At 43.4% G+C, this 12,891-nt stretch overlaps 1 protein-coding gene across 1 annotated transcript in view; it reads right to left on the bottom strand.

Moving 5' to 3' along the window:
- Nucleotides 1-12,891, bottom strand: part of LOC106574124 (sushi, nidogen and EGF-like domains 1) — a 125,135-nt gene that overhangs the window by 33,932 nt on the left and 78,312 nt on the right. The window contains exon 13 of the mRNA XM_045697462.2: nt 3,270-3,362. Within this exon, the coding sequence (XP_045553418.1) occupies nt 3,270-3,362 (93 nt within the window). The remainder of the gene's footprint in view (nt 1-3,269; nt 3,363-12,891) is intronic.

Raw genomic sequence — 12,891 nt, 5'->3', positions numbered from 1 at the left:
TGGTAATGGTACTGTGTGATGCTAACAAATTGTAAGTAAGGTACATTCCACAGCATGAGATTCACTAGGAGTGCCTCTGTCTGTTTCCAATTACAGTCTAGTGTTTAATATAATATATATGATACATACCAAACTGACAGTAGAGTCCAGTATATAATATGATATGTACCAAACTGACAGTAGAGTCCAGTATATAATATGATATGTACCAAACTGACAGTAGAGTCCAGAATATAATATGATATGTACCAGACTGACAGTAGAGTCCAGTATATAATATCATATGTACCAAACTGACAGTAAAGTCCAGTATATAATATGATATGTACCAAACTGACAGTAGAGTCCAGTATATAATATGATATGTACCATACTGACAGTAGAGTCCAGTATATGATATGTACCAGACTGACAGTAGAGTCCAGTATATAATATGATATGTACCAAACTGACAGTAGAGTCCAGTATATAATATGATATGTACCAAACTGACAGTAGAGTCCAGTATATAATATGATATGTACCAAACTGACAGTAGAGTCCAGTATATGATATGTACCAAACTGACAGTAGAGTCCAGTATATAATATGATATGTACCAAACTGACAGTAGAGTCCAGTATATAATATGATATGTACCAAACTGACAGTAAAGTCCAGTATATGATATGTACCAAACTGACAGTAGAGTCCAGTATATAATATGTACAAAACTGACAGTAGAGTCCAGTATATAATATGATATGTACCAAACTGACAGTAGAGTCCAGTATATAATATGATATGTACCAAACTGACAGTAGAGTCCAGTATATGATATGTACCAAACTGACAGTAGAGTCCAGTATATAATATGTAGCAAACTGACAGTAGAGTCCAGTATATAATATGATATGTACCAAACTGACAGTAGAGTCCAGTATATAATATGATATGTACCAAACTGACAGTAGAGTCCAGTATATAATATGATATGTACCAAACTGACAGTAGAGTCCAGTATATGATATGATACATACCGAACTGACAGTAGAGTCCAGTATATAATATGATATGTACCAAACTGACAGTAGAGTCCAGTATATGATATGTACCAAACTGACAGTAGAGTCCAGTATATAATATGATATGTACCAAACTGACAGTAGAGTCCAGTATATAATATGATATGTACCAAACTGACAGTAAAGTCCAGTATATGATATGTACCAAACTGACAGTAGAGTCCAGTATATAATATGTACAAAACTGACAGTAGAGTCCAGTATATAATATGATATGTACCAAACTGACAGTAGAGTCCAGTATATAATATGATATGTACCAAACTGACAGTAGAGTCCAGTATATGATATGTACCAAACTGACAGTAGAGTCCAGTATATAATATGATATGTACCAAACTGACAGTAGAGTCCAGTATATAATATGTACCAAACTGACAGTAGAGTCCAGTATATAATATGATATGTACCAAACTGACAGTAGAGTCCAGTATATAATATGATATGTACCAAACTGACAGTAGAGTCCAGTATATAATATGATATGTACCAAACTGACAGTAGAGTCCAGTATATGATATGATACATACCGAACTGACAGTAGAGTCCAGTATATAATATGATATGTACCAAACTGACAGTAGAGTCCAGTATATGATATGTACCAAACTGACAGTAGAGTCCAGTATATAATATGATATGTACCAAACGGACAGTAGAGTCCAGTATATAATATGATATGTACCAAACTGACAGTAGAGTCCAGTATATGATATGATATGTACCAAACTGACAGTAGAGTCCAGTATATAATATGATATGTACCGAACTGACTGTAGAGTCCAGTATATAATATGATATGTACCAAACTGACAGTAGAGTCCAGTATATAATATGATATGTACAAAACTGACAGTAGAGTCCAGTATATAATATGATATGTACCAAACTGACAGTAGAGTCCAGTATATGATATGTACCAAACTGACAGTAGAGTCCAGTATATAATATGATATGTACCAAACTGACAGTAGAGTCCAGTATATAATATGATATGTACCAAACTGACAGTAGAGTCCAGTATATAATATGATATGTACCAAACTGACAGTAGAGTCCAGTATATGATATGATATGTACCAAACTGACAGTAGAGTCCAGTATATAATATGATATGTACCGAACTGACAGTAGAGTCCAGTATATAATATGATATGTACCGAACTGACAGTAGAGTCCAGTATATGATATGTACCAAACTGACAGTAGAGTCCAGTATATAATATGATATGTACCAAACTGACAGTAGAGTCCAGTATATGATATGATACATACCGAACTGACAGTAGAGTCCAGTATATAATATGATATGTACCAAACTGACAGTAGAGTCCAGTATATGATATGTACCAAACTGACAGTAGAGTCCAGTATATAATATGATATGTACCGAACTGACAGTAGAGTCCAGTATATAATATGATATGTACCAAACTGACAGTAGAGTCCAGTATATAATATGATATGTACCAAACTGACAGTAGAGTCCAGTATATAATATGATATGTACCAAACTGACAGTAGAGTCCAGTATATAATATGATATGTACCAAACTGACAGTAAAGTCCAGTATATGATATGTACCAAACTGACAGTAGAGTCCAGTATATGATATGTACCAAACTGACAGTAGAGTCCAGTATATAATATGATATGTACCAAACTGACAGTAGAGTCCAGTATATAATATGTACCAAACTGACAGTAGAGTCCAGTATATAATATGATATGTACCAAACTGACAGTAGAGTCCAGTATATAATATGATATGTACCAAACTGACAGTAGAGTCCAGTATATGATATGTACCAAACTGACAGTAGAGTCCAGTATATAATATGATATGTACCAAACTGACAGTAGAGTCCAGTATATAATATGATATGTACCAAACTGACAGTAGAGTCCAGTATATAATATGATATGTACCAAACTGACAGTAGAGTCCAGTATATAATATGATATGTACCAAACTGACAGTAGAGTCCAGTATATAATATGATATGTACCGAACTGACAGTAGAGTCCAGTATATGATATGATATGTACCAAACTGACAGTAGAGTCCAGTATATAATATGATATGTACCGAACTGACAGTAGAGTCCAGTATATGATATGTACCAAACTGACAGTAGAGTCCAGTATATAATATGATATGTACCAAACTGACAGTAGAGTCCAGTATATAATATGATACATACCGAACTGACAGTAGAGTCCGGTGAAGCCTGAGGGGCAGTCACAGGTCCCATTCACTTCCACACAGACGCCACCATTCTGGCACAGACACTCCTCTGTGGATGACAGACACAGACAGAAGAGAAGAGGTCACAGACACTGACTGAAAAGACACAGAACAGCTCATAGCATGTTGGGTAATTTGCTACAGGATTACAGGGATAGCCGTTGATAAGGTACATGTACAACCTCAGAGGTCTGTAACACGTTTAGAGCGGCAGCTTCAACAGTACCCCAGTCACAGAGAACATCTACAGTACCCCAGTCCCAGAGAACATCTACAGTACCCCAGAGAACATCTACAGTACCCCAGTCCCAGAGAACATCTACAGTACCCCAGTCCCAGAGAACATCTACAGTACCCCAGAGAACATCTACAGTACCCCAGTCCCAGAGAACATCTACAGTACCCCAGAGAACATCTACAGTACCCTAGTCCCAGAAAACATCTACAGTACCCCAGTCCCAGAGAACATCTACAGTACCCCAGAGAACATCTACAGTACCCCAGTCACAGAGAACATCTACAGTACCCCAGAGAACATCTACAGTACCCCAGTCACAGAGAACATCGACAGTACCCCTGAGAACATCTACAGTACCCCAGTCCCAGAGAACATCGACAGTACCCCAGTCACAGAGAACATCTACAGTACCCCAGAGAACATCTACAGTACCCCAGAGAACATCTACAGTACCCCAGAGAACATCTACAGTACCCCGGCTCACGTCCCAGCCCAGAGACATCTACAGTACCCCAGAGAACATCTACAGTACCCCAGTCCCAGAGAACATCTACAGTAGCCCAGTCCCAGAGAACATCTACAGTACCCCAGTCTCAGAGAACATCTACAGTACCCCAGTCTCAGAGAACATCTACAGTACCCCTTTACTGTAAATGTCCCATTGATTCAGGGCCATTTTCCTACCCTACATCTTTATCTCATAGCTAGCTGTAGTTCACAGGACCAGACCGTTCTCATAGCTAGCTGTAGTTCACAGGACCAGACCGTTCTCATAGCTAGCTGTAGTTCACAGGACCAGACCGTTCTCATAGCTAGCTGTAGTTCACAGGACCAGACCGTTCTCATAGCTAGCTGTAGTTCACAGGACCAGACCGTTCTCATAGCTAGCTGTAGTTCACAGGACCAGACCGTTCTCAGTCTGTTAGTCAGTCAGCAGGCTCCTTGTCTCCTTCCTTCAGTCCAAACTGGAAGAATTATTTCATTTTCCTCTCTCTGCCTACTTGTAGCAGTGTGGATCAATGGAAGCGTCTGTATCACTGCTAAATAAAGGAAGTGGCTTTAACAATGCTAAATAAAGGAAGTGGCTGTATCAATGCTAAATAAAGGAAGTGTCTGTATCAATGCTAAATAAAGGAAGTGTCTGTATCACTGCTAAATAAAGGAAGTGTCTGTATCACTGCTAAATAAAGGAAGTGGCTTTATCAATGCTAAATAAAGGAAGTGGCTGTATCACTGCTAAATAAAGAAAGTGGCTGTATCACTGCTAAATAAAGAAAGTGGCTGTATCACTGCTAAATAAAGGAAGTGGCTGCTATCAATGCTAAATAAAGGAAGTGGCTGTATCACTGCTAAATAAAGGAAGTGGCTGTATCACTGCTAAATAAAGGAAGTGGCTGTATCACTGCTAAATAAAGGAAGTGGCTGTATCACTGCTAAATAAAGAAAGTGGCTGTATCACTGCTAAATAAAGAAAGTGGCTGTATCACTGCTAAATAAAGAAAGTGGCTGTATCACTGCTAAATAAAGGAAGTGGCTGTATCACTGCTAAATAAAGAAAGTGGCTGTATCACTGCTAAATAAAGGAAGTGGCTGCTATCAATGCTAAATAAAGGAATATTTAAATGTTTCTCTCCTCTCTCTGCCTTCGAATTGCAGCAGTGAAGAACAAAGGCAGTGGATATATCACTGCTAAACGACTTCCCTTTGAAGTCAGGGGGGTTAGCAGGAAGGACGACGGCTGGGTATTATTTTTCTCGTGATATGGAACATGTTTTGTGGGCTGTGTCCCGAATATCAGCCTATTCCCTATGTAGTGTACTGCATTCGACCAGAGCCCTATGGGCCCTGGTCAATAGTCATGCACTATATAGGGAATAGGGTGCCATTTGGGACTCAAAAATTATCAAAATGGAGCTATGCCCCCTGGGGCAAATTAATGGACTGTTTAATTAGCTGGAGAGGTTTTCATTGGCCGTGTGTTTTCTCTTTGATCTACGAGGACCGATTAGGAGGCTCTCCATCCATCCTGTGTCCTGTTACCTTCTCTCTCTCCTTCTCTCTCTCTCTCTTTCCCTGTCCTTCTCTCTTCTGCTACTTTCCCTGTCCCGAGGATCCTAGTCCTTTTTCCACAGGGCCTTCCAAGTGAGCCAGGCAGGAAAGTATTTGGAAGATTTAGGAGAGTCTATATAAGCCTTGATAGTTACTTCAGCTCAAGGGTGAGGAGTAGCATGAATTTGCAATGGCTCACATACTATTAAAGAGCTTTTTGGAGCTGAGGAATAAATCTGTGTTGACCGTGGCAACAGGACTTCAGCCTCAGTGGGGGAAACCAATGTCTCGCGGGAGAACCTACCCACCGGTTATGAAAACACATTGTCCATTTCCTAACACACACATAGACTGCATCCCAAATTATACCCAATTCCCTATTTAGTGCACTACTTTTCAACAGGGTCTATAGGGAATAGGGTGCCATTTGGGATCTATGGCACAGTATGATATTTCCCTCTAAGGAGGTGAAATAGTACTAGAGGTAGCAGTACAATAACACAGGATATGTCATGTGGTTTATGCAGCAAGCAGCTGTTCCATAGAGTAGACAGCAGGACCCATAGAGTAGACAGCAGGACCATAGAGTAGACAGCAGGACCATAGAGTAGACAGCAGGACCATAGAGTAGACAGCTGGACCATAGAGTAGACAGCAGGACCATAGAGTAGACAGCAGGACCATAGAGTAGACAGCAGGACCATAGAGTAGACAGCAGGACCATAGAGTAGACAGCAGGACCATAGAGTAGACAGCTGGACCATAGAGTAGACAGCTGGACCATAGAGTAGACAGCTGGACCATAGAGTAGACAGCTGGACCATAGAGTAGACAGCAGGACCATAGAGTAGACAGCAGGACCATAGAGTAGACAGCTGGACCATAGAGTAGACAGCTGGACCATAGAGTAGACAGCTGGACCATAGAGTAGACAGCTGGACCCTAGAGTAGACAACAGGACCCTAGAGTAGACAACAGGACCATAGAGTAGACAGCAGGACCATAGAGTAGACAGCAGGACCATAGAGTAGACAGCTGCACCATTTTATTTACATTTTATTTTATTTCACCTTTATTTAACCAGGTAGGCCAGTTGAGAACAAGTTCTCATTTACAACTGTGACCTGGCCAAGATAAAGCAAAGCAGTGTGACACAAACAACAACAACACAATACATGGCATAAACAAACATACAGTCATTAACACAATAGAAGAAAGTATATATACAGTGTGTGCAAATGAGGTAAGATAAGGTAATAAATAGGCCATAGTGGCGAAATAATTACAATTTAGCAATTAAACACTGGAGTGATAGATGTGCAGAAGATGAATGTGAAGGTAGAGATACTGGGGTGCAAAGGAGAAAAAACATAAAATAAATAACAGTATGGGGATGAGGTAGTTGGATGGGCTATTTACAGATGGGCTATGTACAGGTGCAATGATCTGTGAGCTGCTCTGACAGCTGGTGCTTAAAGTTAATGAGGGAGATATGAGTCTCCAGCTTCAGTGAGTTTTGCAATTCGTTCCAGTCATTGGCAGCAGAGAGCTGGAAGGAAAGGCGGCCAAAAGAGGAATTGGATTTGGGGGTGACCAGTGAAATATACCTGCTGGAGCGCGTGCTACGGGTGTGTGCTGCTATGGTGACCAGTGAGCTGAGATAAGGTGGGGCTTTACCTAGCAAAGACTTATAGATGACCTGGAGCCAGTGGGTTTGGCGACGAATATGAAGCGAGGGCCAGCGACAGCATACAGGTCGCAGTGGTGGGTAGTATATGGGGCTTTGTTGACAAAACGGATGGCACTGTAATAGACTGCATCCAATTTGCTGAGTGGAGTGTTGGAGGCTATTTTGTAAATGACATCGCAGAAGTCAAGAATCGGTAGGATGGTCAGTTTTACGAGGGTATGTTTGGCAGCATGAGTGAAGGATGCTTTGTTGCGAAATAGGAAGCTGATTCTAGATTTAATTTTGGATTGGTGATGCTTAATTTGAGTCTGGAAGGAGAGTTTACAGTCTAACCAGACACCTAGGTATTTGTAGTTGTCCACATATTCTAGGTCAGAACCGTCCAGAGAAGTGATGCTAGACGGGCGGGCAGGTGTGGGCAGCGATCGGTTGAAGAGCATGCATTTAGTTTTACTAGCATTTAAGAGCAGAAGGAGGCCACAATGTATGGCATTGAAGCTCGTCGGGAGGTTAGTTAACACAGTGTCCAAAGAAGGGCCAGAAGTATACAGAATGGCGTCGTCTGCGTAGAGGTGGATCAGAGACTCACCAGCAGCAAGAGCGACATCATTGATATATACAGAGAAAAGAGTCGGCCCGAGAATTGAACCCTGTGGCACGCCCATAGAGACTGCCTGAGGTCCGGACAACAGGCCCTCCGATTTGACACACTGAACTCTGTCTGAGAAGTAGTTGGTGAACCAGGCGAGGTAGTCATTTGAGAAACCAAAGCTGTTGAGTCTGCCGATGAGAATGTTGTGATTGACAGAGTCGAAAGCCTTGGCCAGGTTGATGAATACAGCTGCACAGTATTGTCTCTTATCGATGGCGGTTATGATATTGTTTAGGGCTGAGATGCACCCATGACCAGCTCGGAAACCAGATTGCATAGCGGGAAAAGGTATGGTGGGATTCGAAATGGTCGGTGATCTGTTTGTTAACTTGGCTTTCGAAGACTTAGAAAGGCAAGGTAGGACAGATATAGGTCTGTAGCAGTTTGGGTCTAGAGGGTCTCCCATTTTGAAAAGGGGAATGACTGCGGCAGCTTTCCAATCTTTGGGGATCTCAGATGATATGAAAGAGAGGTTGAACAAGCTAGTAATAGGGGTTGCAACAATTTCGGCGGATACTTTTAGAAAGAATGGTCCAGATTGTCTAGCCCGACTGATTTGTAGGGGTCCAGATTTTGCCGCTCTTTCAGAACATCAGCTATCTGGATTTGGGTGAAGGAGAAATGTGGGAGGCTTGGGCAAGTTGCTGTGGCGGGTGCAGGGCTGTTGCTCGGGGTAGGGGTAGCCAGGTGTAAAGCATGGCCAGCGGTAGAAAAATGCTTATTGAAATTCTCAATTATTGTGGATTTATCGGTGGTGACAGGGTTTCCTAGCCACAGTGCAGTGGGCAGCTGGGAGGAGGTGCTCTTATTCTCCATGGACTTTACAGTGTCCCAGATCTTTTTTGGAGTTTGTGTTACAGGATGCAAATTTCAATTTGAAAAAGCTAGCCTTTGCTTTCCTAACTGCCTGTGTATATTGGTTCTTAACTTCCCTGAAAAGTTGCATATCGCGAGGGCTGTTCGATGCTAATGCAGAACGCCACAGGATGTTTTTGTGTTGGTCAAGGGCAGTCAGGTCTGGAGTAATCCAAGGGCTGTATCTGTTCCTGGTTCTACATTTTTTGAATGGGGCATGCTTATTTAAGATGGCGAGGAAAGCACTTTTAAAGAATAACCAGGCATCTTCTACTGACGGAATGAGGTCAATATCCTTCCAGGATACCCAGGCCAGGTTGATTAGAAAGGCCTGCTCGCTGAACTGTTTTAGGGAGCGTTTGACAGTGATAAGTGGTGGTCGTTTGACCGCAGACCCTTTACGGACGCAGGCAATGAGGCAGTGATTGCTGAGATCCTGGTTGAAGACAGCAGAGGTGTATTTGGAGGGCAGGTTGGTTAGGATGATATCTATGAGGGTGCCAATGTTTACGGATTTGGGGTTGTACCTGGTAGGTTCATTGATAATTTGTGTGAGATTGAGGGCATCACACTTAGATTGTAGGATGGCCGGGGTGTTAAGCATGTCCCAGTTTAGGTCACCTAACAGCACGAGCTCTGAAGATAGATGGGAGGCAATCAATTCACATATGGTGTCCAGGGCACAGCTGGGGGCAGAAGGTGGTCTATAGCAAGCGGCAACGGTGAGAGACTTGTTTCTGGAAAGGTGGATTTTTAAAAGTAGAAGCTCAAATTGTTTGGGCACAGACCTGGATTGTAAGACAGAACTCTGCAGGCTATCTCTGCAGTAGATTGCAACTCCGTCCCCTTTGGCAGTTCTATCTTGTCGGAAAATGTTATAGTTAGGGATGGAAATTTCAGGGTTTTTGGTGGCCTTCCTAAGCCAGGATTCAGACACGGCTAGGCCATCTGGGTTGGCAGAGTGTGCTAAAGCAGTGAATAAAACAAACTTAGGGAGGAGGCTTCTAATGTTAACATGCATGAAACCAAGGCTTTTACGGTTACAGAAGTCAACAAATGAGAGCGCCTGGGGAATGGGAGTGGAGCTAGATACTGCAGGGCCTGGATTAACCTCTACATCTCCAGAGGAACAGAGGAGGAGTAGGGTAAGGGTACGGCTAACGGCTATAAGAACTGGTCATCTAGTACGTTTGGAACAGAGAGTAAAAGGGAGCAGGTTTCTGGGCGCGGTAGAATAGATTCAAGGCATAATGTACAGACAAATGTATGGTAGGATGTGAATACAGTGGAATTGAGTGACGATGAGAAAGGTATTGTCTCTAGAGACACCATTTAAACCAGGTGAGGTCACCGCATGTGTGGGAGGTGGAACAAATGGGTTAGTTAAGGCATATTGAGCAGGGCTGGAGGCTCTACAGTGAAATAAGACAATAATCACTAACCAAAACAGCAATGGACAAGGCAAATTGACATTAGGGAGAGGCATGCGTAGCCGAGTGATCATAGGGTCCAGTCAGTAGCCAGGTGAGGCGCGGCGATTCAGACAGCTAGCGGGCCAGGGATAGCAGGCTAGCAGAAGGGCCTTAGAGTGACGTCGCGACGGAGGAGGTCTGTTGTACCCCCCTTGTGCAGTTACGTCAGCAGACCAGTCGTGCTGGATCAGCAGGGCTCCGTTTAGTAAAAGGGTCCAGGCCAATTAGCAAAATAGGTATAGTAGCCCAAGAAATTGGCTGATGGACCTCTTCAGCTAACAGTTCGATACGCTCTAGACAGCTAGCAGCTAGCAGCTAGCAGGCTAGCAGATGGGCATTCAGGGGACGTCGTGACGGAGGAGCCTGTTGAAAAAAACCCTCGGGCGGATTACGTCGGTAGTCCAGTCATGATGGATCGGCGGGGCTCCGTATCGGCAGTAAACGGGGTCCAGGCCAATTGACAAAATTCTGTAGGTATTGTAGCCCAAGGAGTGGCTGATGGACCTCTTCAGCTAGCTGGGAAATGGGCCTAGCATAGGCTAGCTCCAGGCTAATTGGTGCTTGCTTCGGGACAGAGACGTTAGCCAGGAGTAGCCACTAGGATAGCATCTAGCTAGCTGCGATGATCCAGGTGAAAAGGTTCAGAGCTTGCGGTAGGAATCCGGGGATATGGAGAAGAAGAAGTCCGATATGCTCTGGGTTGAATCGCGCTATGCAGACTGGCAGGAGTTGTCCGGGCTAAAGGTTAGCTGATGACCGCTAGCAGTGGCTAGCTGACTACTAGCTAGTAGCTAGTTAGCTGGCTAGCTTCTGTTGGGGGTTCCGGTTCTGAAGTAAAGAAAATAGCAGATCCGCACCACATTGGGTGAGGCGGATTGCAAGAGAGTATGTTGAAGTTGAGGTTAAGAAAAATATTTAAAAAATATATGCGAAGAAAAAAATATATAAAAAGATATATACACAGGACACGACAAGATGAAGACAAAGACACCAGACTGCTACGCCATAGAGTAGACAGCAGGACCATAGAGTAGACAGCTGGACCATAGAGTAGACAGCAGGATCATAGAGTAGACAGTAGGATCATAGGGTAGACAGCAGGACCATAGAGTAGACAGCTGGACCATAGAGTAGACAGCAGGATCATAGAGTAGACAGCAGGATCATAGGGTAGACAGCAGGACCATAGAGTAGACAGCTGGACCATAGAGTAGACAGCAGGACCAGAGAGTAGACAGCTGGACCATAGAGTAGACAGCTGGACCATAGAGTAGACAGCTGGACCATAGAGTAGACAGCAGGACCATAGAGTAGACAGCTGGACCATAGAGTAGACAGCAGGACCAGAGAGTAGACAGCTGGACCCTAGAGTAGACAGCTGGACCCTAGAGTAGACAGCTGGACCATAGAGTAGACAGCTGCACCATAGAGTAGACAGCTGGACCATAGAGTAGACAGCTGGATCATAGAGTAGACAGCAGGACCATAGAGTAAACAGCAGGACCCATAGAGTAGACAGCTGGACCATAGAGTAGACAGCTGGACCATAGAGTAGACAGCTGGACCATAGAGTGGCGCCATGGACCTCATCCAGAGGAGTAAGTGGCACAGTCAGTGAATTCGTCACAAATGGCACCCTATTCCCTACTTAGTGCACTACTTTTGACTAGCAGTAGTAGGAACTAGTGACTAGGGTGCCATTTGGGATGTAGTTAGAGTCCCCATGGTCAAAAGCAATGCACTATGTAGGGAATAGGGTGCTATTCAGGATGCAGATTGTCAGAGTTTCCTGGTCAAAAGTAGTGCAATGTATAGGGAGTAGTTTGCCCCTGCTCTGCGCTACTCTGCTGCCCTGCTGCAAGGCATATTACACCACCCTTGTCTGATGAAACTACCTGAATAAATACCAACCATCAGCTTCAGCCCAGACAGAGGCCCCTGTCCTTTCAAGTCTAGACAAAGCGGCACTTCCCCTTGTAAGTAAAGTAATAAAAATGGGCCATAAAGCAATTGTTCCCCAGATCGCCTAGTAAACTGGGCGTTACAGATGAACATCCTCTATTATCACAGCAGAACAGACTACAGCAGTCCTTTCTTTCTTCCAGGTACTGAGGCACATTCCTGTGGGATCAAGCCAAATCACATTTTGTTTGTCACGTGCTTGGTAAACAACAGGTGTAGACTAACAGTGAAATGCTTACTTGCGGGCCCTTCCTAACAATGCAGAGAGAAAAATCCGAAAATATTACAGCTAGATGATAACACAAAGAATATACACGGGGTGCCAGTACCGAGTCGATGTGGAGGCTATATACAGGGTGTTACGGTACAGAGTCGATGTGGAGGTTATATACAGGGTGTTACGGTACAGAGTCAATGTGGAGGCTATATACAGGGTGTTACGGTACAGAGTCGATGTGGAGGCTATATACAGGGTGTTACGGTACAGAGTCAATGTGGAGGCTATATACAGGGGGTACCGGTACAGAGTCAATGTGGAGACTATATACAGGGGGATACCGGTACAGAGTCAATGTGGAGGCTATATACAGGGGTGCCGGTACCGAGTCGATGTGGAGGCTATATACAGGGGGTACCGGTACAGAGTCAATGTGGAGGCTA

Source organism: Salmo salar, chromosome 16 (assembly GCF_965601325.2).
Source record: "Salmo salar chromosome 16, fSalSal1, whole genome shotgun sequence".
Lineage (NCBI taxonomy): Eukaryota > Metazoa > Chordata > Actinopteri > Salmoniformes > Salmonidae > Salmo > Salmo salar.
This window is presented reverse-complemented; position numbering and strand designations above follow the sequence as displayed.